The 26,917-nt window shown below is 44.0% G+C and overlaps 1 protein-coding gene across 8 annotated transcripts in view; it reads left to right on the forward strand.

Annotated features, from left to right (window-relative positions):
• The first annotated feature begins 5,322 nt into the window (after positions 1–5,322).
• The window catches only part of JADE1 (jade family PHD finger 1), a 67,067-nt gene continuing 45,472 nt past the window's right edge, over positions 5,323–26,917 (forward strand). The window contains exon 1 of one of the 8 annotated variants that reach the window (XM_007999793.3): positions 5,323–5,511. Coding sequence is in view for 1 of the 8 variants with exons in the window: in XM_007999792.3 (XP_007997983.1) it covers positions 7,458–7,476 (19 nt within the window). In the remaining 7 variants the exon portion in view is untranslated. The other 7 variants (XM_007999794.3, XM_007999797.3, XM_007999796.3 and 4 more) reach the window with 7 other exon arrangements.

Below are 26,917 nucleotides of genomic sequence, written 5' to 3' on the forward strand. Positions count from 1 at the left end.
AAGGAAGGATGTAAAATGGAATGTGTGGCATCATTCCAATTTTATGAAAAATGCATAGAAAAAAGACCAAAAAAATGACATTGTTTATAATAGTTATCCATATGGTTGAGTTTTATTACTTCATTTTTCTAAATTTTCAAAATTTCATTATCATGTATTCCTTTCATGATTAGGGAAGAGCTTCACTTATTTTGAACTTCCTCAGCTTTGGTCATTTCTGTCTGGTGGAATTATCTCCTCTTATCCCATTTCATACTTATTTCTCTTTGACATCTTTACTTTCACTAAAAGTATGGAAATCAACAGAATTAAAATAACCAAAATGAAAAACAAGCAAAGGAAAACAAAAAGAAGGGCAAGAAAGAATCTCAAGAAAAAAATAATTTAGTTGGTACTGACACCAACAAGAAACAATCATTCCATATATTTGGAGGTTGTAATGACCTTCCTGGAGGAGCTAAAATGTTGCTCAGGACTGGTGAACTCATCGACAGGTCAGACAGGGAATTCTAGTCCTAATCTCTTACCCTTCATCTCCTGTGTCACGGAGTTCAGATAAGTGTTGACTGTGGCTCTCGACTTTTCTTGTTTAGAATTATATGTACCATGCATTAGGACAAGGGGTGTTAAAAAAAAAAAAAGAATTATATGTACTTATTCCTCTTTGAACTACATTCCTCCCTCATACAATATTACTCAAAAGAGTTAATAAAAAGTTATTATTATCATTATTTTGAGATGGAGTTTTCTCTTGTTGCCCAGGCTGCAGTGCAATGGCACAATCTCGGCTCACTGCAACCTCTGCCTCCCAGGTTCAAGCAATTCTCTTGCCTCAGCTTCCCAAGTAGCTGGGATTACAGGTGTGCACCACCATGTCTGGGTAATTTCTTTCCTTTTTTTTTTCTTTGAGATGGAGTCTTGGTCTGTTGCCTAGGCTGGAGTGCAGTGGTGAGATCTCAGTTCACTGCAAACTCCACCTCCCGGGTTCAAGCAATTCTTCTGCCTCAGCTTACTGAGTAGCTGGGATTACAGACACGTGCCACCATGCCCAGCTAATTTTTGTAGTTTTAGTAGAGACGGGGTTTTACCATGTTGGCCAGGCTGATCTTGAACGCCTGACCTTGTGATCTGCCTACCTCGGCCTCCCAAAGTGCTGGGATTACAGGCATGAGCCACCGTGCCTGGCCAATTTTTATATTTAGTAGAGATGGGTTTTCACCACGTTGATCAGACTGGTCTCAAACTCCCGACCTCAAGTGATCCACCCGCCTCTGCCTCCCAAAGTGCTGGGATCATAGGCGTGAGCCACCATGCCCGACCAAAAAAGAAAAAGTTACTTTCTATCATTTAGTTATTAGAATTACTTTTAAAAACGACAATCTAAGCCCTCTTTAGTAACAAGACTTATTTTTGGCACAAAATTCCAAAAAACTAAAGTACATGCAAATAAACTTTTAGGATACAACCCATTTTATCCAGGATAGCCCTTTTACAATTAAAAAAAAAAAAAAAAAAAGCCGGGCGCGGTGGCTCAAGCCTGTAATCCCAGCACTTTGGGAGGCCGAGACGGGCGGATCATGAGGTCAGGAGATCGAGACTATCCTGGCTAACACAGTGAAACCCCGTCTCTACTAAAAAATACAAAAAACTAGCCGGGCGAGGTGGCGGGCGCCTGTAGTCCCAATTACTCGGGAGGCTGAGGCAGGAGAATGGCACAAACCCGGGAGGCGGAGCTTGCAGTGAGCTGAGATCCGGCCACTGCACTCCAGCCTGGGCGACAGCCAGGGAGACTCCGTCTCAAAAAAAAAAAAAAAAAAAAAAAAAAAAAAAAAAAAATTCTTTTCTCTGGGTCCAGGCGCAGTGGTTTATGCCCATTATCCCAGCCCTTTGGGAGAGCGAGGAGGGCAGATTGCTTGAGCTCAGGAGTTTGAGACCAGTCTGGGAAACATGGTGAAATCCTGTCTCTACAAGAAATATGAAAAATTAGTCAGGTGTGGTGGTTTGTGCCTGTGGTCCCAGCTACTTTGGAGGCTGAGGTGGGGGGATTGCTTGAACCCTGGAGATGGAGGCTGCAGTGAGTCATGTTGGGACCACTGAAATCCAGCCTGGGTGACAGAGCGAGACCCCGATCTTGAAAAAAAAAAAAAAATTATCTCGTCGGAATGTATACCAACTGACAGTTGTATCTGCCAGTAAGAATTTCTTGCTCATTTCCCTAAAGGAATGAGATAATACAGGGCTTTAGTGTATGCATCCCTTCATTTCAAATATGAACAATTCTGAGTGTCTTATCAAGCAAGGCCTTATAATTCTTCACCTACAGAGAAGTAGATGAAATGAAATGACTAAGTAAACATTCAGAGATTTAATCAAGTCTGGTTTCAAAATCAGGAATGTGAGTATAAATATCCAAATTTTTATTTCATAAAAATCCATTATTATGGAAGAAAATAATTAAACTGTATATGACTACAGCAGAATGTACAGGATATATAGAATTGTAATTATCACCACGAACATTGATGGGATCAGGAAAGACTAGAATCTTGATATTTCTATTACACTGAGTACCTTGTAGCTATTTTGTTGAATGTCTTTTCATCTCTGATAATAAGGTGTGAATTAAAAGAACTATTCCAGAGACTAGGATATGATGATCCTGAATGATTTGGCAAGGTAAGACAGTAAGTGACAGAGTGGAATCAGAAACTCGTTTTCCTAATTGCCAGCTTAGTACTTCTTATTCTAGGCTGTATTATCTGTGCTGCCGCAAGGCAAACCATATCATTGCCTTTCCCATTTTAGAAATAGGTTGTATAGGAGTTTCCTTTGTGGTCTGATGGCAAGAAACACCTATTATTTAAGAAATGCCAACTGCTGATCATTGATGACAAAATATTTTTACATGTTCCTTATGGATTCCAGTTGTCCGCCATTTCTTCAAATCATCATCACGTTTCTAAGTTTGGTAAGAAAATCAGAAATGACTGAATGTTAAAGAGAAAGGGGACTTAGACATTATTTTTCCTGTCATCTCAGTGGGGAAACTAAAGCCCAGAGAGTCATATTTGGAGTTGGTGGGCGTCTCTTGACTTCTTGTCCAGGGCTATTTATAGCACATAGCACTATCTCAGTCGATGAGTATTCTGAAGTCATGGCATAATTGAGACTCTGTACATGGCACCTTCAGTCCTGTTCAGTGTGTCAGTGTGTGAAGTTTGTGTGCCATTTTATCCCTTTGTTTTTGTCATTCATTTTATTCAATACTTTTGTTGGTGCCTAATGTTTTTGATAGAAAAAGCAAGTAAAAGAGTAAGCAGCAAATGTGAGTTAAAAATTTTCTTCAGACAAATGCGCGAAGTAATGCTGTTTGGAATTTAGAAAAGTTGCAATTTTTGATGGAGAGAAAACCAAGAAAGAGACCAATGGTGGCCGAGGGAATGGACAACCTCCTACTGCCAGGGCCTCTACTCCTGAACTGTTATGAGGTTGCCTGTTTCCTCTTAACAACCCTTCAGGTTAGGGGCCAGCTGTTAACTTCATTTTATTACCAGGAAAGAAACTGAGGCTCAGATAAAGTTCTTTTATCCCACAGGCACACAAAGTGGTAACTGAGAGAGCCAGATCCAACCATGTCTGGCTACAAAGCCTGTGTACTTTAACTTCTACAGAGAGTATGTGCAAGGCGAACCAATGAAAATAGCAATAACTGAAGTGCAATACTAAGAATAGTAATAATGATAGTTAACACAGTGCTTTACATGTGTGATCGCTTTGAACAGGATTAAGTGAACACATGAATAGGACTGGCAGGGACTCTTTCTATTCTTCATTAGTGAAACAGGAGAGGACATATACACTACTTAGGATTTCCACTGGCTTACTTTGTTTTCTGAAAAATAACTGAAAGGCTCAATTAGTTTTGTTTTGTCGCATTTATCAGATTATAATGTTTTGGATGTGGGTCTGAATGTGGGTGGATGGGCTGGTGTGGGATTACGTGAAATCAAACCTGATGTATTCAGAAAGGTTCTTCCTGTGGATACATATGTCTTTTGGGTTCGATACTTAGTTTGGTAATTAGTGATCACTGTTCCTATTTACTGAATGGGAGTTTTTTTTTTTTTTTTTGAGACGGAGTTTCGCTCTTGTTGCCCAGGCTGGAGTGCAATGGAGCGATATGGGCTCATCACAACCTCCACCTCTGGGGTTCAAGCGATTCTCCTGCCTCAGCCTCCCCAGCAGTTGGGATTACAGGCATGTACCACCACGCCTGGCTAATTTTGTATTTTTTAGTAGAGACAGGGTTTCTTCATGTTGGTCAGGCTGCTCTCGAACTCCTGACCTCAGGTGATCCGCCTGCCACGACCTCCCAAAGTGTTGGGACTACAGGCGTGAGCCACCGCGCCCGGCCTGAATGGGAGTTTCTAATCCGTACTTTTTTCCTTTTGAAGCTGAATGTCATATACCCTTCTATTTCCCTAGGCGAATCCATGAAAGAAGTATGTTGCCCTCCATATGAAAAAGCAAGTTTGTCTTCTGCATAAAATCAGTAACCACTCATTTTTAACACATTAATACCCCCCAAATGAATCTCTGATGACTGATCTGATACTAGCTTGTAATTCTAGTTTTAGCATTAGGCTCACTGCTCTTATTTGGGAGAAGATGTCCAATTCTGCAGTAATGTGTAACATAAAGTGGTGTCAATTTATAAATAATATCTTCTAATGGATTAATGCTCATTTGCAATGATCACTTCCATACAAATTTAGGTAAAGATGTTATTCAGAATCGGATTATCTATATTTAAAAATGTCATCCTAATGTGCAACTCCCTAAAACTGTTACTACAAACAACTCTTTTGCCACTCAGCCTAAAAATAAAACCTTTCACCCAAATAACACATCTCAATAGCCACATTTTAATCTACGTAAATTTTAAACTATTTTGAAAGAATCCATTTCTAGATGTCAGACAAGAGTTGAAATTGGGACAGCAGTTTGAAGGGGCTAATTTAAAAACCCACTTCCCTGCTTGGAGACACCTCAAGAATTTCTAGGCTCACAAGGTGGGTGAAGTAAGGAAAGAGACTTTAAGAGCTGAACAGTGCCGTTCTTCGCGAGCCCCGACTGGCGCAGGCCGAGCCGGCTGCAGCGAGGGCTGCGAAGAGTTAACGAGGGCCCGAGCCCCCCAAGCCGCGGGCTCCCCGCATGCTCCCTCCGCCCTCCCGTCCCCACCCTCTCGTTTTGGCAAGGGATTAAAGTGCTCCCCCCTGTGGCAGCAGTGACCCAGAAATGAGTTTGATTCACACAGTCCTTCCTCCATAACAAGCCAAACCAGACCGAGAGTGCCTCCGTGCGCGAGTGCCGGGTGTGTGCGCGCCGGCGAGAGCACGGGCCCGCCCGGCTCCCCGCCCGCTCGCCCGCCCGCCGCGGCCCGAACTCATGCAGCTCCGAGTGAGCGAGCGGCGCCCAGCCCAGCGCCTCGGCCGAACCCCTCCGCAGCAGGTACGCGCGCGGGCCGCGGGGGGCGCGCGGGGTGGGCGCGCCGCGCGTGTGTCTGCGCGTGGGTCCGTGTGCGCGTCCCGGTCCCGCGGCGGCGACGGCGGCGGCGGCGGCAGCGGCGGCGGCGGCGGCAGGACGAGCCGAGAGGCTCAGCCATATTTGATGGTTTTGTTGCTTTGCTCGGGAGTTCTCGGGAGTAATCTAATGCCGAAGGTCGCTGCCTAGTGGAAATAATATAGTACGTCATTAATATGGCGCCAAAAGATTGGGTTCTCGATATGTAGCTAGGAGGGAGGGAGGCAGCCGCTGAGCGCAGCGTTACTATCCCACCAGTAACTTGGGCATTGCCGGGGCGGGGGCCAGAGGAGGAGGAGGAGAGGATGATTTTTGGATCCTGAGAATTGATCTATGTTGGATCAGTAAGTTTTATTATAATTTTTTTTTTCAAATTTGGGGGGCTGAAGACTTAGAGCTATTTCTTCTTTTGGATTTGCGAAGAACATGCGGTTTTCAGGTGAATCATCAATTAAACGCGTTTAGGAGCAGAAGCCCAGTTTAAGTTGCTTTTAGTTTATAGGTTTTTTTTTTTTTTTTTTTTTTAATAGAAAGCCAAAGTGCATTAGGCTGCATGGAAGTGGAAAGCATAGTAGCAACTTGGTAGACAGATGGCAATGGCAGAACGCAGGTTCGCGTACATACATGAATCCAGAGTGTGTGAGACCGTGTGTGTGGTGGGACTGTATTTGTCCAAACATAGGTGTGTGTAGGTACATTTGTGTGTGGTGGCCGCAGCCCTGGCTCTTGTCACCTCGTCGCCACATGTCCAAAATATTCATTGCATCAATTCAAGGGCAGTGAGAGGGGGGTGGGGGGCGGGGGTGGAGGGACAGCTTGGCAATTCTTCCGAATTGGGCTTCCAGTGGTCAGATCTTTTACTTACAGCGCGACTGCTTGTAAAGTGTAAAACCCCTTCATCGATGAAATGGGGTAGGAGTTGGCGGCTGGTAGAGCAAAGTACCGATTAATCATGAACTTAAAGGGGATTGCAAATTGCAACCTTTGGCACCATCTGCAAATTGTGGGGGTGGGGTCTCTTGGTCTCCTTGCTTCCTTAAATGAACGTGTAGTGTGTACCCCGGGACTGCAAGTTGCAGAGCCCTTCAGTGCACGTGTCTTGTGCCTGTGAGTCTGTGTTTGCGAGTTGGGGGCTGTTGTTCGGTAGCCAGCAGGCTTTCCGGGTTGCTCGGCATTGGCTTGCAAATGCGGGAGAGGGATGGAATGTGGAATGTTGACCGGGGAACCGAATCCTGTCGGAACGGTCCCATTTGCTGGAGAAATTCGATCCCTTCCACCTCCTTCCCGCTCCCCCCCGCCCGCCTTCAGGCAGGAGGCGGGGCTGAGGACGCGGCTGCTGCTCAAAGTGGCGGAGCGCGGCGGCGGGAGGCAGGTGCACGGCACCCGCCAGTGGGGGTGCCTCAACTTCCGCGGGCGTTTAAATAGCAGCCTCTCTCCCCTCCCACCGGTAATAGGTGACCTAGCGGCCGAGGGCGGCGGGGGGAGGGAACCGGGGGAGACCCGGGAGCGAGCCTCCGCGGCACGTGGGCAGGTGCTGGGTGGCCCCGGGGCCAACTTTTGTAGCCCGCCTCTGGCGTTTGAGGAGAGGCGGCCCAGTGTGGAAATGGGGGCGGGCGGCGGCCGAGGCGCTGCTTCTCCGTCGCTGCCGGAGCGTCACCTAACGGTCCCAGCTGCGCCGCCCCGGCCCGGGTGGGGGATTGCGGGGGCGGGGACGCCCGGCCCGCCGCACCCGCCCCGCACAAAGCCCGCGGCGCGGGGGTGGCCGCCGCGCCCCCGCCCCGGGAACGGCCCGAAGCCCGACGCGGTCCCCGCGCCGGTTCCGGCGGGCGGCCGCAGGCGTTTGTTTGTTGGTTCCGCGCCGCCTTCCTCGCCGGATGGCTTCCTGTGACAGAGGTGATACACAGTTTCCAGAACTGTCTGGGGGCGGGAGCGGGAGCGGGAGCCGAGCCCGCTCGGAGCTTCTCGCCACCGCCGCCGCCGCTGCCGCTCCCATCTTAAAACCGTTTCTCGCCGGCGCACCCGCCCCAGACCGAAGGTGCCGCCCCGGAGGGACTCGGGGAGGGGTACGGCGCGGCCGTTTCCAGCGGCGCAAGTGGCTTCTGGACGCGAGGGAGCGTTTGATTTGCAACTGGGGCCGAGCGGATTGGTGCAGCTGGCGGCGGCGGGGCGGGAGGAGCTGCGGCGGCGGGGGGTGGCCACTTTCAAATGGAGAGGGCGGCGGCGGCGGGGACGCCGCTGCGGAGGGAGCGGGGCTTGGTTGCGCCACGAGAAGGTGTCATCACTGCACCGGGGCTAATTCCGGCGGAGGTGCCGGGAGTTACTTTCCCCTCCTCCCGCGCTGTTGTTTCTGTCGCCTCAGGAGGAGGAGGAGGAGGAGGAGGAGGATTGGGAGAGAGGGAGGGGGCGGCGCCGCGCGGAGCCGCGGCCCTGCGTATTCCCCGGCGGGAGGCGGGAGCCGCGCGCAGTGTTCGCCGCTGCGGGGCGGCGTCCCAGTTCCCCCCCAACCCCGGGGTGACCCCCTTGCTGGGATCCTCAGCCTTCTCACCTCCCCCCGCACTCCGCCACCCTCCCACGGGAGCTCCTCATCTTCGAGTCCTCAACCCCGGCTCGGCGCGTCCCGGGTCTCACCCCGCCCCCTGTCTCCCCCCCGCCGCCCCAGGCAGGGCTGGCCCCAGGTTTCTCACCCCAAGCGGGCGGGGGCGACCGCAGTCCCGGCGCCGGTGAATGCTGAGAGCAAACAAAAAAGCGGGCGATTTAAACATGCCTTCGAAACCCGTTAGGAATGCGTCGTCTTCCGGAGACCGTTTAAAAGGAGCTTTAGCTTGCCTTCTAGTAACGAGGAGGCCGGCGCCCTGCCTCGGCGTCCTAGCCTCGGCCGGGGCAAGGGGCTGTCGCCCTCTATTTGCCCCGGCCAAGAGGGAATTTAAATTTTCTTTTGTAAAATGACAGCTGCAGTGAATGACCTAAGACAGCTATGTTTTTAGGAAAGTAGGAGAGGATCTGAGGTTTCCATTAATGGGAATGCTTGGGAGGTTCTTTCCCAAAGGTTTTTATTAGGTGAACTATTTTTCCTTTTTATAATACCCGCCATGGCTCTCTTGCTACTTGTAGCTCAAGGCTAATACCTTTCAAAGCTAATGAACTAGTTTTAAGATAGAAATTATTTCCCTGAAAGCTGATTTAGGTAGTGACTCACCAGTGGTTAGAGATTTTATAGTAAGTAGCATTTTGATCAAATCACAACTGATCAAGATTTAATCATTTATAGGTGGAGAAAGGAAGCATTCATTATGCCCATACTTATATTGACTCAACACTTTTGATGTAGTAATTTGTTGTAGGTGGGCAACATATGTGGGAGGAGTTAAATGGGATGTTCTGTGAGTAACACTCTTAGTAAGTACATGCAACCCAGAATTTTTATTGTCCTTTTATCCCAAAGATCTTAGTCTCATTTACTTACTGTCACTTTTAAATCAGAAGGCTTTCTTCTTGGTATTTTGCTGTCTTCCTCAAAGTTTGCATACTTTTGTAAGTGTCTTTTACTTGGCGTTTTCGTTTTAATGTGTAGAATAAATATAATTTTAAGCTGTTTAAGTGTTAGGTTTCCTCCTATTTCCTTTCGTCCCTATTTATTAGAGATAATGGGAGTGTCTGAAAGTAAGGTAGAACTTGAACTTGATTCTATCTTTAAGATTACAGACTGCTTTCTAGTAAAAGTTGGGTTGGTTGCACATGTATTTTAACTTTAACAAAGGTGGATATGTGTTCATTTAAAAGGAAACAAAACACACCTTCTTAGTTCTCCCCGCTTCACTTGACCGGTTTTCTTCTGCCTGTAAACCAGTGCTTTACTTATATTAGTTATCAAGGTTGAAAGAGTAGCTATACAGTGACAACAATGAAAAATAAGTGTGTCTGGGTGAAACTAGAGGAAGAAAACCTATTGGAGTTTAAGGAATGTGTTTTGTTGCTTAGCCTAGGGGGTTGGGGAAGAAAGATGACCTAAAAAGCAAACTTGGAGGACTAGGTGAGAGTAAAAGCAGATTTCCATTGCATCTCACATTGCACGTGGTGGATATTGATTTTTGACTTTAAGGAGCTTTTAATTAAAAAGTTATTACACAAGTAGTGTTACATGTACGTTTTTGAAAATTAGAAAATACAAGGAAACAAATATAAAAACAAATTGCTACTATCCTTAGATGACTACTGTATTACTTTTCAGATAATTTTCTCTATATGTACATGTGTGTTTTAATAAAAAGGAGATACATGTACATACCATCTGTAAGGACCTTTTTTTTTTTTTGAGGCGAAGATTCGCCCTTGTTGCCCAGGCTGGAGTGCAATGGTGCGATCTCGGGTCACTGCCACCTATGCCTCCCAGGTTCCAGTGATTCTCCTGCCTCAGCCTCCTGAGAAGCTGAGATTATAAGCTCCTGCTACCACGCCCAGCTAATTTTTTGTATTTTTAGTAGAGATGGGATTTCACCATGTTTGCCAGGCTGGTTTGCAACTCCTGACCTCAGGTGATCCACCCGCCTCAGCCTCCCAAAGTGCTGGGATTACAGGTGTGAGCCACTGCACCCCACTGTTGAGGACCTTTTTTTTTTTCCTGTCAGCTAGCTTGGTTAGTTTTAATATCATCTATTACTGTGATGTGTCCAGATTTCCCCATTTAGCCCCGTAATGTAATAGAGAAGCTTTGTCTAAACCACTGCCTAATAAAGGACCATTTATTGCATTTGGTCGTTTCCCTTAAGTCGATTCCCTTAAGTAACTTTTTGACAGAATATCTGACACTGAGGAGGCAAACCTTTGGGAATAAAGTTGCCTGGATTTTAAAAAAGCAGGAAGTCAAAATGGTATTTATTGTAATTTGGAAATGTTAGATTTGGAGATCATCTGTTAGAAAAATACTTTAAGGAAATTTGCTTACTTGATGTTATTTTCCACAGACTTGTTGGAAAAAGATTTCTCAGATGTTTGTGTTTCAGTACTGAGGTAGTTGGAACAGTAAACATCAAGATATCAAACACGGATTACATCCTGTCTCTTTAGGGTTTGGTCAGAGTGAAGAGGAGGCACAGGAATCTGTCACAGTTCTGCTTGCTGCTTTACTTTCTTGTTTGTGAAGCTCTTCCCTGTCATTTAGTATTATGGGGCACCTGTTACAGCATTACAGTTAATGGTCTGTCAGACTTTGTATTATAAAACTGGTTTTCCCATGAGGTTTATTAAACAGATATCTTGTGGAGGGAAATATGACATATTAACAAACACACCTTGCTTTTTATTTGGGTTGGCATTAAGAGGTTTAGCTTGATTGTTAAAACAGTGAAAGTTACGTCACGTTTAAACTTATTTCCTCTCTTGTACAAGCCTTTAATTTGTACGAGAATTGGCACCATATTCAACAATACCTTTTTTTTTTTTTTTAAACATGAAGGGTGGGTTTGCTTGGAGTTTCTAGTTTCTTAGAAGGCATCAGCAATCTTAATTAGGAAAGTATTTTAATTCCTGAGACAGGTAAGTTGTTTCCTTAAAAGTCTTAAATCTGTTGTCTCCATTTTCAAGTCCTTGCGGCACTTTATATGACCGTGTGTTTACAATCTGGACAATTACTATGTTTGTTCTTTTTATCTTTGTGGAATGTAATATCTCAGAAAGTTGAGATTTAATTGAGTCTATTGTCCTTTGCCTAGTGTATTTCTCATATGAAAACTTTGGTTTGTGATCATGAGCGTGTATGCATTATTTTGATTTTTTCTTTTTTTGCAGTTCGTAGCCCTGATGAAGCAAGTTACTCTGCGCTCCTAATAAATGCAAGAAAATGACCTTGGAGGGCCTATTTTTTTTTTTTTTTTTTGAGACAGTGACTTGCTGTGTCCTCCAGGCTGGAGTACAGTGGCGCTATCTCTGCTCACTGCAAGCGCTGCCTCCCGGGTTTACGCCATTCTCCTGCCTCAGCCTCCCGAGTAGCTGGGACTACAGGTGCCCGCCACCACACCCAGCTAATTTTTTTGTATTTTTAGTAGAGACGGGGTTTCACTGTGTTAGCCAAGATGGTCTCGATCTCTGACCTTGTGATCCACCCGCCTCAGCCTCCCAAAGTGCTGGGATTACAGGCTTGAGCCACTGCGCCCGGCCGGTGGGCCTTTTTAAATTACACATAGGAGTAACAATTTGTAAGTTTAAGGTTGGGTGTCATGGAATAGAATGGAAGAAACTGATGCTAAGCTTTGGCTATAATGGGACCTTTCCTAGCGCAGGACTTGAATGATTTATTAAGGATCCTTTCCTCACCTCAAAGCACAAACATAAAGATTACCAGACTTGGAATGGAAAGCCTTTATCATTAGGAAAGGGGCCATGTGTTTTTACGTTTAATCTTCTAGATCCATAGTATACGATGTGCACACAATAAATGTTCAGTGACCAGATTTTGGTTACTCTAAAACAAATTCAGTATTTACTTTTTGCCTTTGGTTCTTCGGGTAGAGGTGAGACATAATGTGATAGAGAGCAATTGAAGAAAGTTAATTTTTTTTTTTTTTTTTTTTTTGAGAGGAGTCTTTCTCTGTCGCCCAGGCTGGAGTGCGGTCCCGCAGTCTTGGCTCACTGCAAGCTCCGCCTCCCGGGTTCACACCATTCTCCTGCCTCAGCCTCCTGTGTAGCTGGGACTACAGGCACCTGCCACCGCGCCCGGCTAATTTTTTGTATTTTTTAGTAGAGACTGGGTTTCACCGTGGGCTTGATCTCCTGACCGTGTGATCCACCCGCCTCGGCCTCCCAAAGTGCTGGGATTACAGGCGTGAGCCACCATGCCCGGCCGAAGAAAGTTAATTTTTAAAACCTTAGATTCTTTTGGGCTTATTTGCTGAGGGAAGTAAACTACAGTTTTCTCTCTCTCTCTCTCTCTTTTTTTTTTTTTGAAACAGGTTCTCACTCTGTCACCCAGGGTGGAGTGCAGTGGTGGGATCTTGGCTCACTGCAGTGGGTTCAAGTGATTCTCATGAGTCAGCCTCCGGAGTAGCTGGGATCACAGGCGCATGCCACCGTGCCTGGCTAATTTTTGTATTTTTAGTAGAGACGGGGTTTCACCATGTTGGCCAGGCTGATCTTGAACTCCCGACCTCAAGTGATCCACCTACCTCGGCCTCCCAAAGTGCTGAGATTATAGGCGTGAGCCAGTGTGCCTGGCCAGTTTTCTATTCGAAAGTGCTCACAATTTGCATCTGTCTGTCTATATATATATATATATATTTTTTTTTTTGAGACGGAGTCTCACTCTGTCCCCTTGGCTGGAGGGCAGTGGCGCGATCTCAGCTCACTGCAAGCTCCGCCTCCGGGGTTCCCACCATTCTCCTGCCTCAGCCTCCCGAGTAGCTGGGACTACAGGCGCCGGCAACCGCGCCCGGCTAATTTTTTGTATTTTTAGTAGAGACGGGATTTCACCGTGGTCTCGATCTCCTGATCTTGTGATCCTCCCGCCTCGGCCTCCCAAAGTGCTGGGATTACAGGCGTGAGCCACCGCGCCCGGCCTATCTATATTTTTTGTTAGAGAGATGAGGTTTCACTGTGTTGCTCAGGTTGCCCAGGCTCGTCTTGAACTCCTGAACTGAGTCCTCCCACCCTGGCCTCCTGAGTGGCTGGGATTACAGGTGTGTACCAGTGTGGCTGGTGGTAGTATTTTAAACTATTGATCATTTAGTGTCTCCTGTGCAGGAGATTTTATTAATTTGAGAATTCGTGGCATCTTCCATGAGAGTTTATAAGCACTTACTTTAACGGAAGATTTCAGTGGTGTGGGTCCACACTGAGGAATAAAATAATCTTTTTTTCTTTTTTTTTTTTTCTTCACTTACACTAGGGTAAGGAACAAGAACTAGCAATATTATTAGCAAGTTGCTTGAGGTTGAACGTCATGACTTGCTTTAGTTTAGCACAAAGTACACTAAATGCAATTTAAAATTTTTCTTGATTACTCTGTCATCTTTATAAGCATCAGTTATTTCCGTGTGGAAATGTAATGATGCACTTAACATACAGAGGCTGTGTGTTGGTGATTTGTAACTTTTTAAGTTGGGGACACTTGAAACTGAAAGCCATGGATTCTCTCCCCCAGAAAACATGAGTGTTCCCTTAAGCACATCCTTGGATTCTAGTTTAAGTGTTTAAATTCTGGTGACTTCTTTTTATGATTTCTCTGTGATCCTTTTACTGCCACTGTTACCGTGTATTGTAGTTAAAATGTCTGTTGAGAACAGTGATTTTTCTGCTTATTGGTCATTAACTTGAAAAGTAAGAAGCTTGTTAGAAGTTTTTAAAACTTGTGTACACTAGCCCCAAGTAGAAACCTCAGGGGTTTTCTTTTGAGAAAAACCCACAGGTTTTACTGTGGCCTTTATTTAAGTTGCTTAGAGGTCGCCTCAGTGCCCTCCTTTTGATTATTGCCTACTCTAGGTAGGGGGGAATTGTTTTTTTTTTTTTGAGATAGAGTCTTGCTCTGTCACCCAGGGTGGCGTGTAGTGGCACGATCTGGGCTCACTGCAACCTCTGTCTCCTGGGTTCAAGCAATTCTCCCGCCTCAGCCTCCCGAGTAGCTGGGATTACAGGCGCGTGCCACCACCCCCAGCTAATTTATATATTTTTAGTACAGATGGGGTTTCACCACGTTGGCCAGGCTGCTCTCGAACTCTTGACCTCCGGTGATGCACCCTCCTCAGCCTCCCCAAGTGCTGGGATTAGAAGCGTGAGCCACCGTGCCTGGCCATAGTTAGGGATTTCTTAAGGAGTGATTGTGTCTGATCCTTAATTTTGTAAGCTTTCGGGTGCTTGTCCAGCACCTGGTAATTGATTCACATTGAACTAAACACGCATAATGGTGGTTTATAAACATCATACTACTGATCTGTTAATTTATAGGAGAGATCAGTTGACTTTCTCTGTAAAGAGCCAGGTAGTCAATATTTTAGGTTTTGTGGATTATACGGTCTGTCACAAGTCTGCAGCTGTGCCAGAGCAACCATGGGCAAAATGAATGTGACCGTGATATTTATGGATATAGAAATGTAAAATTTTTATAAACTTCATATGTCATGAAATGTTCTTTGGCTGGCTACCCTCAACCATTTAAATATGTGAAAATCACTCTTAGCTTAAAAACCATACAGAAACAGGCTGTTGACCCCTGATTGGTTGGTTGGTTGATTGATTGAGACAGGGTCTCACCCTGTTGTCCAGGCTGGAGTGCAGTGGTGTGAATTCCAGGGCTCACTTGATCCTTCCACTCAGCCTCCCGAGTAGCTGGGACTGCAGGCATCCCCCACCAGGCCTGGCTAGTTTTTTGTATTTTTTGTTGACATGGAGTTTGCTATGTTTTTTTGTCTGTTCTCGAACTCCTGAGCTCAAAGATTCTGCCCACTTTGGCCATCACTCCCTGGCCTCCCCAGATTTATAGTAAGACACAGCAGCTACTTGATTCTGCCGGTGGCTGAGCTCCCTTCTAGGAACCTGAGAATACAAGTTGAAATTAAAAGTTTGTTTGGAGGTAGTTGGCTGTGCTGAGGGCTGTGGGTTGTTTTTGTTTTTTCGCGCTTCTTGCCCAGGCTGGAGTGCAATGGCAGGTTTTTTTTTTTCCTTCTCTGGGACAGGGTCTCTCTGTTGCTCAGGCTGTAGTGCAGTGACATGATCACAGCTCAACAACCTCCTGGTCTCAGGCAGTTGTCCTGTCTTAGCTTCCGGAGTAGCTGGGATTCTGATCCTAGATCCCTTTTTAGGATAAAATGTGTAAGAACAAATACCTTGGTCATCTCTCACACCCTCCAGGAGGGTCAAGCTAAGAAGCCCTGTGTAAGAGGATATGTATTGTAAGATTGGGTTCTGCTACAGAGGGAGATAATGTCAAGTAGGGTGTATGTGTCACACCAATCAGAAGTTAATGCCTGCCACTCCGGGAGAACTCATTCTCCTGTGGTAGTGTTTAAGGAACTGCTGACACATTCGTCTTCCAGCTTTACCTTTTGTGTGCTCCACTAGGCAAAATGAATGGCATTTGTGACCATCTTGCCATGAATTTGTGTTTCAGTTTCCAAGTTAACAGACTATTGTTCATTGGTTACATTTTCAGTTTTTGCTCCCTGATAACATATCATGGCCTTAATCATTCACATGACCTCTTTTTAAATCCCAGTGTACATCCAGGAGGAAGAAGCCCATGGTCCAGGAATCTGGGAGGAGGTGGCTGGCCTGCCCACCCACCTGGGGAACTGGTCTTTGGTTCTGCTACTACCTTTGCACTGGATCTACTTATGTGTGTTTGTGCAAGTTGATAAACATCCAGAATTCCATGTACTCCTCTTTAAAAGTAGGAATGGTGTATTAAATTATTTTACATTGTTTTTGAAATCCTCTCTAGGTCTGCAGTTATTTATGATTTTATGGGTTTCTTTTGGGAAGATTTCTTGTAGACACAGTCTACATTGTGAGACTCGGACTTCAGCCTCAGAGAGTGCTTTCTAGACCTTGCTGCTAGGTTTGAGACCATCTTAGGTTTCCATGATCATAATAACAAGGCTTATACAATTGTGATGAAATGTTTGTTTTCATATGTAACTTGGATGATTGTATGAATGCTGTTTTTGTCAAGTGTGTCATCTAGATCTTCAAATATACAACATTGGGAGTCTCTCTCTTTTTTTTTTTAAAACAGTACTTTAAAAATTTTTGGTGACTTAACATTGTTAGTGGTAACTGATAGTTTCTGACAACTGGGTATAATCAAGGAACAAAGTTCCTGAAAAACAGCTGCATTTCAATCTGTGCACAGTGTAATTGTCATTAGCTGGTTGAGTCTGGTTTCTGCAGAAGCTGCTTTGTATATCCTGTATAAGAGCATCTGGTTTGAGCATTTAAAAATCTTTTAAAATTACCCTGTAGACATTTAGCATTTATTGGCTTATTCCACCAAGGATGGAATAATGGGTTGCAGAATCCTTTCTCATGCTTACTCTTACCTTCGTTCATTCAGAAGCACTTGGTTTTCCTAAAGTGTCTAATGATTAGAGCTTTTAGAGTTTGACATGAAGATTTGGGTGTGTATGTTTGTATTATAGAAATTAGTACCTGGTTCAGAGACCCCCAAGGCAGAGTGGAACACAAACTCCTGATTTCAGTGAAATGCTTTAAAAAATAAACATTTCATTTTAAAAATAAACATTTCATTTTTATATATTCTGAAGAGATTAATCTGACCCTAGCTCTCCCTGATAAATTGTCAGAAAACTGAGACCAGGAATAAGACATATAGGGCAAATGGGCTTTATTTCTCTGGGTGGTAGCACTCCATTAAGAAGGATTCTGAAGATATATGCCTGGAAGTGTGGAAAAGAATGGCCTAATTTATCAACCATGCCTGCCACAGGTGGAAGGAATGGCGTATTTGCCAGCTACCTCTTGAACGTAGCCTTTTTTATTTTTATTTTTTCCAAAGTAGTACTACTGTGGAAATGGATAAGGAGTTGAAATGGATTCTTTTTTTTTTTTTTTTGAGATGGAGTCTTACTCTTTTTGTCCAGGCTGGAGTACAGTGGCACGATCTCGGCTTTCTGCAACCTCCGCCTCCCGGGTTCAAGCGATTCTCCTGCCTCAAGTAGCTGCTAGGTTTGAGACCACCAACCTGATTACAGGCACCCGCCACCAGGCCTGGCTAATTTTTGTATTTGTAGTAGAGACAGGGTTTCACCATGTTGGCCAGGCTGGTCTCGAACTCCTGACCTCAGGTGATCCGGCCTGCCTCGGCCTCCCAAAGTGCTGGGATTACAGGCATGAGCCACCACGCCCGGCCTGTGTTTGTTCTTTAAAGATAGCTTAAACCCTAATTTTCCTGTCTGGGTTAGTTTTTTTCTATTATTATTGCGTATATTTTAAGTGACCTCCTACTAATGTTGGCTGTTTTTACCTGTTTCAAAAACTTGAGCTTTTGAAGTTTGGGATGACCTAATCAAGCAAATAGGGGATAATAGCATTTTATGGCATTATTACCTTTTTTCTTTCTTCTGCACCTTTGCACCAGATATTCTTTTAAAGCAAGACAAGTCTTTGCTACTGCATCTCAGGAAAGAGGTGGCATATACATAGTTTATTGATGATTGCTCGTTATAGGTTGGTGCTTTGCATTGGGGCAAGAAGTTGTGCTTCCAGGGTCTTTTATATAGTGAGGAGCAGGGAAGAAAGAAATCTTTACTATTGGCTAGGCATGATGGCATGCGCCTGTAGTCCCAGCTACTTGGGAAGCTGAGGCAGGAGAATCCCTTGAACCCGGGAGGCTGGGGTTGCACTGAGCAGAGATCACACCGCTGCACTCCAGCCTGGGCGACAGAGCGAGACTCTGTCTCTCAAAAAAAAAAAAAAAAAATCTTTACTATTAAAAGTCTAGTACACAATCATGGTGAAAAGTTAAAATCATATTAAAGGTCATGAAGAGAAGGAAAAGTTCCCAACTCAGTCTGTCTTGGAACCCTTTGGTCACATTTCTCAGAGATAACCACTATGAACATTTATGTTCTTGCAGAAATGTTCTGTGAATATACAATCTATTGCTGTAGGTATTTTCTCTCCTCCTGTTATATATAAATGGCTTTGTATTTTGGGTTTTTTCCTGCAGTTTGCCTGTTTTTCTCTCCTAATATGTCTTGGGCATCTTTCCACATCTGAGCATTTAGATGTAACAGAAAAGAATTCTGAGTAGATGGAAATAGGGATAAAAGCTCAAGATTGGAGACCATGGTGACTGACTGCCTTTTTTGTTTGGTTGTGATTTCATTTACTCCCATGTCAAGGGAAGTTAAAAAAATATATTCCAAGTACAAATGATAGGAATGTTTTGTCATAGCTGCTCTTATTCAGTTGCTGACTCTTAATTGAGTCAGCAATTACAGAGTCCTGGAAGGGGTTTAATAGATTGCCTTAGAGCTCATAAGCAGTGATTGGATTATTTATAAATTGGCAAATGAGAGCTGCTTGTGATTTATTCAGAACCACTCAAATTTATAAATTCCTTAAAGTCTTGAAAAATGCTTTCTTGATTTTTAAATCTGAGTTCAAAAATAACATAAAGAATTTACAGTGAACTAATGTATTATAGTACATGGGCTTTATGAGTAATGCTCCTAAGAGTAAATATTATAGTTATTTATTATCTGGTCAGTTATAATTTTTTCCTTTTGGAGGAGGTGGCTATTTATTGCTAATGTAAACTTGTCATCTGAATATTTGTAAGTTTTACCTCTTTCCAGAGGTTCTGTATTAGCTTGGGCCAGCATTTTCCTTAAATAAGTGATGTATGACGTTATAAAGAGCACTTTTTTTTTGCTTGAGATATTTAGACAAGATTAAAACATTAATGCTTATGATTTAAGCTATTTGTCAGTTAAATCTATGACTTTTTTTTGACTGGATATAACCCTTTAGTTAAATTGAGAATCTGGGTTTGAGTTATAGTCATAGTGGTATTTTTAGATTCTGTGAGCATATGAATTAGATAATGTTGCCAATTTGAAAACTTCATATTTAGGTGATTAATGTTTACTTTAAAAACTGAGGTAAGAAACCAGCTGGGTTTCCTTCACATTCATTTAGGGACAGGTGGACAGATTTTATTGTTAAGTTATAGGTCATTATATTTGGGTATTTAGAACTGTATATTCCATAGAAGACAAAAGTGACCTATTAAGAATGTAATGTATCTTTTTGGGGGAGTGTTCTATGATCAGTAATTTAGGAATCAATTTATTAGGTACCTAGTGTTTAAAAAATAATTTGAACTATGTGAACTTAAATAGAAAGGAGTGGCAGGGCGCGGTGTCCACACCTGTAATCCCAGCACTTTGGGAGGCTGAGGCGGGTGGATCATGAGGTCAGGAGATTGAGACCATCCTGGCTAACATGGTGAAACCCCGTCCCTACTAAAAATACAAAAAAAAAAAATTAACCAGGGTGTGGTGGCAGGTGCCTGTAGTCCCAGTTACTCCGGAGGCTGAGGCAGGAAACTGGCATGAACCTGGGAGGCGGAGCTTGCAGTGAGCCAAGTGAGCCACTGCACTTCAGCCTAGGTGACAGAGCGAGACTCTGTCTCAAAAAAAAAGAAAACGAAAACAAACAAAAAACAGGAGTAGCTCATGAAATACTTAGTTTTACGTAAGACCACCTGGTTTCTGAAAATACATTCTTTAGTATCTTTAGGTATTTGATTTTAGCTATTTGACAGAATGGAAGAGCATCAGTAAATTTAAAAATGAATACAGTAGAAGTTATTCCAGTTAAAGGTCAATTAGATATTAAAGTAAAAGCATCTCAAATTCAGTAAAGTGGATTTGAACGTAAGGTAACAGTACGGGAACTAAGGCATTCAGTAGGTTATTTTAATACATAGTATTGCATTGGGTGATATATAAAAGTATGTAGAGGTCTTTAATTGAGTACCTTCTAGAACTTTATGAGTGAAATAAATAAAAATGGAAACAGTAGATAAAATTGATACTTTGAGAGAGAAACCAGTCTTTCTGCATATGTGCCATAAGACAGTTAAAATCACTAGGGTGTAATCCTTATTATAGCTATAGAGTTTATGGCCTGATAAATGAGCCCTGTTCCACCACAGAGAGTAAGTAATTCTAGTAACTGGACAGTTTGTTTTCCTCAAATCAGTCCTTGTTTCCCAGGAATAGCACTGAATAAACATCTTCAAATTCTTAATTATCTTGTTCTTTTTTTTTTTTCTTTTTTCGAGACAGTCTTGCTATATTGCCCAGGCTGGAGTGCAGTGGTATGATCTCGACCTCACTGCAACCTCTGCCTCCCGGGTTCAAGTGATTCTCCTGCCTCAGCCTCTTGAGCAGCTGGGACAACAGGCATACACCACCAAAACCTGGCTAACTTTTTGTGTTTTTAGTAGAGACGGGGTTTCACCATGTTGCTAGGCTGGTCTTGAGCTCCTGGCCTCAAGTGATATGCCTGCCTCGGCCTCCCCAAGTGCCTGGATTACGGGTGTGAGCCACTGTGCGCCACCCTCTTATTCTTTTGTAAAAGTCCTTCTCTCCTTGTCCATGAGGTTCTCATTCTTTCTTAGAATCATCACATCAGTCATGACCACGCCCAGGTCACTGAACTTGTTCACTCAAATTCCAGAGCCACCCTAGGGATGGGTTCCTTCAGATAGTCGCTCCTCTCAATCTATTGCGGGCAGACTTTTCCCAGTTTCAGTCAGAGGAATGTGAATTTCAAGGTTTTCAGGTGCCTTGCTGTCTCGTGTGCATGTGAGCAGTAATCTGGTAACTTTTATAGCACTTACTGCACTGAAGCCACTTGTCTGGTTATTTGATGTTTCCTCCAAGTAGACCATGTGCTCCTGCAGCGCAGACATTCCATATCTTGTTCATCATATCTCTCACATCTACCTTGATAAAATTTTCCTCAAATTAATGTTAGCTAATGTACTGCATTTTCACCCATATGACAGAAGGGATCCAAGGAGAGAGTGATCCGCATGTCATCTAAATAGGGGTTTGGGCCAGTGGGTAAAGCATGTGTTTGCATTTCCCGAGGAGATAGATGGTTCTCCAGCAGCTGCCACAGATGCTCAGTTGTCTTGGTGCATCTCTTCATGCGGTGAGTGGAGTAGAGACACCAGAGGATTGTTAAGTAACTGGTCCAGCCAGGGTCTTTGGCCAGTGGCCTTTCCAGGCAGTGTTCTGTTTTTAATCTAACTTCCTAGGTAGTCTTCCTCTTTTTGGTCGGACTCCCAAATGCCCACTAACTAGCACTTTTGTCTCTGTAGCTATTATGTTTCTCATGGCAAGTGGACATTCCAGGCTCCGAAAAACTGGATAACTTTGCATCAGTTTTGAGGAAATGTAGACACAATGTCAGGGTGAGCCGTGTCGACTGGATCCAGAGTTCTGAGGGCATCTGTTGTAGCCACCCTGAGAGGCCTTGTTTCTGACCAGGCTGAGTTGGGTTCAATCTCTGTTCTCTACTTCAAGGTCTCATTGCAGTGCTCTCTGTACCTACCATCATGGTCCCCCTTCTCTGTTATGTCTTTATTTTTTTTGAAACGGAGTTTCACTCTTGTTGCCCAGGCTGGAGTGCAGTGCCGCAAGCCCAGCTCACTGCAACCTCCTCCTCCTCGGTTCAGGTGATTCTCCTGCCTCAGCCTCCTGAGTAGCTGGGACTACAGATGCCATGCACCACCACACCTGGCTAATTTTTGTGTTTTTTTTTTTTTTCAGTAGAGACGAGGTTTTTCCATGTTGGCCAGGCTTGTCTCGAACTCCTGACCTCAAATAATACTCCTGCCTCTCAGCCTCCCAAAGTGCTGGGATTACAGGCAGGAGCCACTGCGCCTGGCCCTCTGTTCTGTGTTTATTTCATATTTGAGTTGAGAGAATCTGTGTTCTCCAGAAATTGCTGTAATCTTTAGAGACACACACGAAACATATAAGTCATGATGCAAGGCTTTAGTTGATTGAATACTGACGAAGACTCCTTTGACCAAAACTTTAGTCACGCTCCTCTGGTCCTCCACATGAGTGGGCACTACCATGGCCTTCTCTTTGTAGTATTGTTGAATCCAGTTGAAGCAAAAATCCTGTTAAAATCAGTTTAGGGAAAATTCTTCACCTGGGTATCTGACCACTCTGTCCTATCTTATCCTGGCCTGTCTTCAAGAATAGTCCTAACAAATTAGTTTAGCCATAAACCCCTTATCCTTGATATTTCTGTTTAATAATCTTCTATCCACTGACCCCACCCTGCTCTTTGGTTATAGATCTCCACCTCTGTTGGGATCTGAGTTGCGTTCAGTCTCCGTCCCCCACTGCAGGATCCCACTGCAGTGTTCCCTGTACCTACCACCATGGTCCCCCTTGAGTAAAATCTGCTTTACCATTTCTAACAAGTGTCATGAGTAATTTTTTTCAATGATACTATTAAGGTAACAGTGCATTGAAAAGCAAAGTGAAAAAGTTCTAAAAGAGGAAGAAAGTTGAACTGAGCAGTACAGAATATAAGTGTTTGGAGTTGGAGTGGTTAGTGACTTTGAACTGAGCCCCAGAAAAGAGGTGGGATTAGGATAGGTAGGGAGCAAGAAGCAACAGGAGCAGCATTAGCAGAGAATGAGAACTGAAAGAAAGTGGAGTGTTCAGGGAAGAGGCGTGGCCCAACCAGTGCAAGCTCTGGGTCTTGGGGCTTGCTAGAACAGATGCCTGAGTAAAGCTGTGAGAAGTCAGAAAACTTCATTTTTGGCTGGACAGTTTGGACTTAGACCTATTTGTAATGTGGAATGGAGGGAGAGATCTGCATATAGTAGTTTGATGAGGTTACCTCATGGGGTGTAATTAATTTGTTATAGTATTAATTGGAAGTGGGAAGAAATCATAGTTTGGAGAATAGGTGTTTAAAGCTTTCTATGTACAAGTAGTTGAAGGACAAACCCATGGGGCATACAGGGACTTCAAAGAGTCATAGTGTTATGAATCAGTAAACCTTGGCAATTGGCTATAAGGTGAGAATGGATGTGTATGAAGATGCTACCCAGAGTAATATGCTGTGTTACACATGTGTTGGTAAGTACAGTGCTCTGCCCCAAACATGCTCCTTTTTCTCACTACCTCCTCTTTGTTCTTCAGGACTCAGCTCAGTCTTATCAGCCTTCTCTGACTTTTATCCACCTCCTGTATTCCTGTAGAACTCTATTTACCACTGTCAGGCACAAACAATATTGAATTTCTGTTGCTTGCCTGTCTCCTCAAGTAGGCCAGAAGCTCTACGAGGTCAGGGATAGTAATTTTCATCCAGCACCTCCTAATATATGAGATACTCAAATGTTTGTTGGCTGCATTATGTGCCATTATATCTTCTTGCTACTTTGGAGTGTTGTGAATAGCCATTTTAATTGGTTATTACTTACCTTACTACTGTCTAGATAGTAATTAGCCATTGCCCTAAGAGTCAGCAAAGGTGTGATGCAGATGCTGGCTTTTATTGGGGCAGGTGTTTGCAGCATACAACCACTGTATTGTGTAGCTTAAAGATAGTAACATATATTTTGATTTTCTGATACAGTAAGTAATCCTGGGTGAGATAAATCAGCTTGATGTCAAGGTTTAAGTACTTTAGAGCCACAGAGGAGGAAATTCTGCCGAGCACTAACCCCCATTACTGTGCCAAGTTCCCTGGAGAAGCAAATACAGCACTCTCAAACCCTCATTACTCAAGATCTTCAGGGTGGATGAAAATGGATTTCATTAGAAAGAAAATACTATTTTTACTCTTCTTTTACTTGAATAATTTTCCTTAAGAGAGTATTTATGTGTGTTTAGGTGCATCATTGTATTTTGGCCAATGCTCGCGTTCTTTATTTAGTGACTGTTGAAGTGCTTCCTCAGGGAGTTGTGTTTGAAAGCTGGAAAGTAAGTATTTTGATTCAAAAAGATTTTTAAAACTACTCTATTAGGTAAATCTAATTTTTTATTTTTTTGGTAGAGATAGGGGTCTCCGTATGTTGCCCAGTCTGGTCCTGGGTTCAAGTATAGTCCTCCTGCCCTGGTGTCCCAAAGTGGTAGGATTACAGGTGTGAGCCACCACGACCAGCCTAGTACCAATGTTTTTTAGCACTCTTTTGTAATGTTGGCTTTGGGGAGCTGAAGCTGTTAGGAGTGAGTGGTCCTCTGCCTTTCCCTTTTCCCTTTTACCTCTTGCTGGATCCTGAGGGGACCCGGGGTGCATTCTCTAGAAGGTTGGAGAGCTTAGCTGTCTGCAGTTGGTGTTTTTGACACACACAGGGCAGAGAAAACAGTCGAATAGGGAGTGGACCACACGTGTTTCTTGGTTATGGAACCTGAGGGCTGGAGTGGGCTTGCCCCAGGCCAAGTTGCAGATTGCCTGGCTGTGGGTGAGTGGGGCTCTTGGAAAAGGGATGGAGTGGGTTTTAGGACTTGACTATGCCTACAGCATGAAACCCCAGCTTCCAAAGCATGTCCATAATACAGCTCATGACCCATATTGATCAGGACTCATGTTCAGGCTTTCTCTTGGTACATCGTTTTAATGGCTTTTGAAGAATCAATTGATAAAAAACCTACAGACTTTAACTGGGTGAGTTTCTCAGGAAGGAAATATAAAATATTGCAGTTATAGATTAGGGACCTAAATATTTGAGTGATTTGTGTAGATCCACTTTTTAAGTGTAGTATAGGAAAAACTTTTCATCTACTCTTTTAGGTTCAGTTCACGCGAGTCTGAATTAAATGACAAAAGACATTACAGGAGAAAAGGCAAGCAAACTTCATGATGTTGATATTTTTATGTGCCACGTAGGGGTAAAGGGAAGGAGACTTCACCGAAGAGAAAAAACCCAAAAAGAGTTAGACCTGAAGGCTTATATACAATTTTAACAAAGGGTGATAAACTGTGAAATGACCTGTCAAAGGAAAAGGGAGTTTAGGGTTTTTTGACTGCTCTTTTATAGGCCCTTTTAGAGTAGAGTTTTAGTTTTTTAAAATTACTTTCTTATTCAGTCACAGTGGTTCTCTACATTTTTCTTTCTTTTTTTTTTTGAGACGGAATCTCACTCTGTCCCATAGCCTGGAGTACAGTGGTGTGATCTCCACTTATTGCAACCTCCGCCTCCTGGGTTTAAGCGATTCTCTTGCTTCAGCCTCCTGAGTAGCTGGGATTACAGACGCGCGCCACCATGCACGGCTAATTTTTGTATTTTTAGTAGAGACGGGGTTTCACCATATTGGTCAGGCTGGTCTCCAACTCCTGAACTTGTGATCCGCCCGCCTCGGCCTCCCAAAGTGCAGGGGTTACAGGTGTGAGCCACTGCGCCCAGCCCAGTTTTCCACATTTTTTTCTCCAAACCATTCCTATGTGCCTCACTTCTGTTGTTGTTGTTGTTGTTGTGTGTGTGTGTGTGTTGAGACAGGGTCTCTGTTGCCCAGGCTGGAGTGCAGTGGTGTGATCTCAGCTCACTGCAACCTCTGCCTCCTGAGTTCAAGTGATTCTCCTGCCTCAGCATCCTGAGTAGCTGGGATTACAGGCACCCGCCACCATACCTGGCTAATTTTTGTAATTTTTAGTAGAGATGGGGTTTCACAATGTTGGCCAGGCTAGTCTCGAACTCCTGACCTCAAGTGATCCTCCTGCCTTTGCCTCCCAAAGTGCTGGGATTACAGGGGTGAGCCACCACGCCTGGCCACATTTGCATTGTTAACACCACATCACACATATTGTAATTCCCAATGAGGAGGAGGTTAGGATGTACTTTTCTGAGGGGGTCGATGCGTAGGTAGGTGATGGACTACCATACTTTTTCTGACTTGAAAAAGTTCCCTTTCCTCTTTCGGATTCATTGAACTGACAGACCAGTGCCCTAAAGATGTCAGATTGATCAGTAATTTTAATTCGGAAAAGCTTTTTGTATTTGTTTAGAGAGCTGCCCTGTGTGAATGTAACCGTGAGATCATCTGTATACGTTCATTGACTGGCCATTCTGTCTCAGTCCACTGCCTTCTTACCTAAATGCAGCCTTTCTCATACTTGAGGGTAGTGCTAGAATTCTGTTATCATCAGCTACCTGGGAGGAGTTGGCCAGGTGCCCTGGGTCTTTGTACAAACTGACTTCTTATTTTGGCTGGATTTGGTTGTATTTGTCCTGAAGGGAGTTGAGGTGAAGTGGAGGGGAAATAGTATTGGATTTGGAATTAGAAGCTCCATTCCCACAGCATGACCTTGGGGAAGTTGCTGCTTAACCTTTCTTGGCTTTAGTTTCTTAATGTGAAAGGGAGGGGTCTGGATCAAAATTGTATAATGTCTGTGGTTCCTTCCTGTTCCATCTGTGGGGTTGGAGATGGCTGGAGGAGACATTTGCATTCCCATTACCCCATTTGTTTTGTTTCTGTCGCCTTTTAGGGTTATTTTAGTATAATTTGCCCGAGAAGCATAATCATGCCCAGTGCAGTGTAAATATTCACACATCCAGGCACAACCCCACCCCCAACATGTACGTATAAAATATGAATCTGTCTGTAGTGAAGAAGCACAGTACAGTGTTCATTGCTGTGGATTTTTTTCTGCAGTGCTTGCTGCCAGTCAGCTAAATACTCCTGGAGTAGTTATAGTAATAATGTCACAGGAATATAGAAAGAAACCTGGCACCTTTGGGAGACCTACTGATACGTGACTTCTCCACCCTTCCCCCTCCTTTTTTAACCTGGTCTGTTAATGATTGTACCTAATTATGTATCTTTGGTCTTTTTACTGTTTACAA

Source organism: Chlorocebus sabaeus, chromosome 7, assembly GCF_047675955.1.
Source record: "Chlorocebus sabaeus isolate Y175 chromosome 7, mChlSab1.0.hap1, whole genome shotgun sequence".
Classification (NCBI taxonomy): Eukaryota; Metazoa; Chordata; class Mammalia; order Primates; family Cercopithecidae; genus Chlorocebus; species Chlorocebus sabaeus.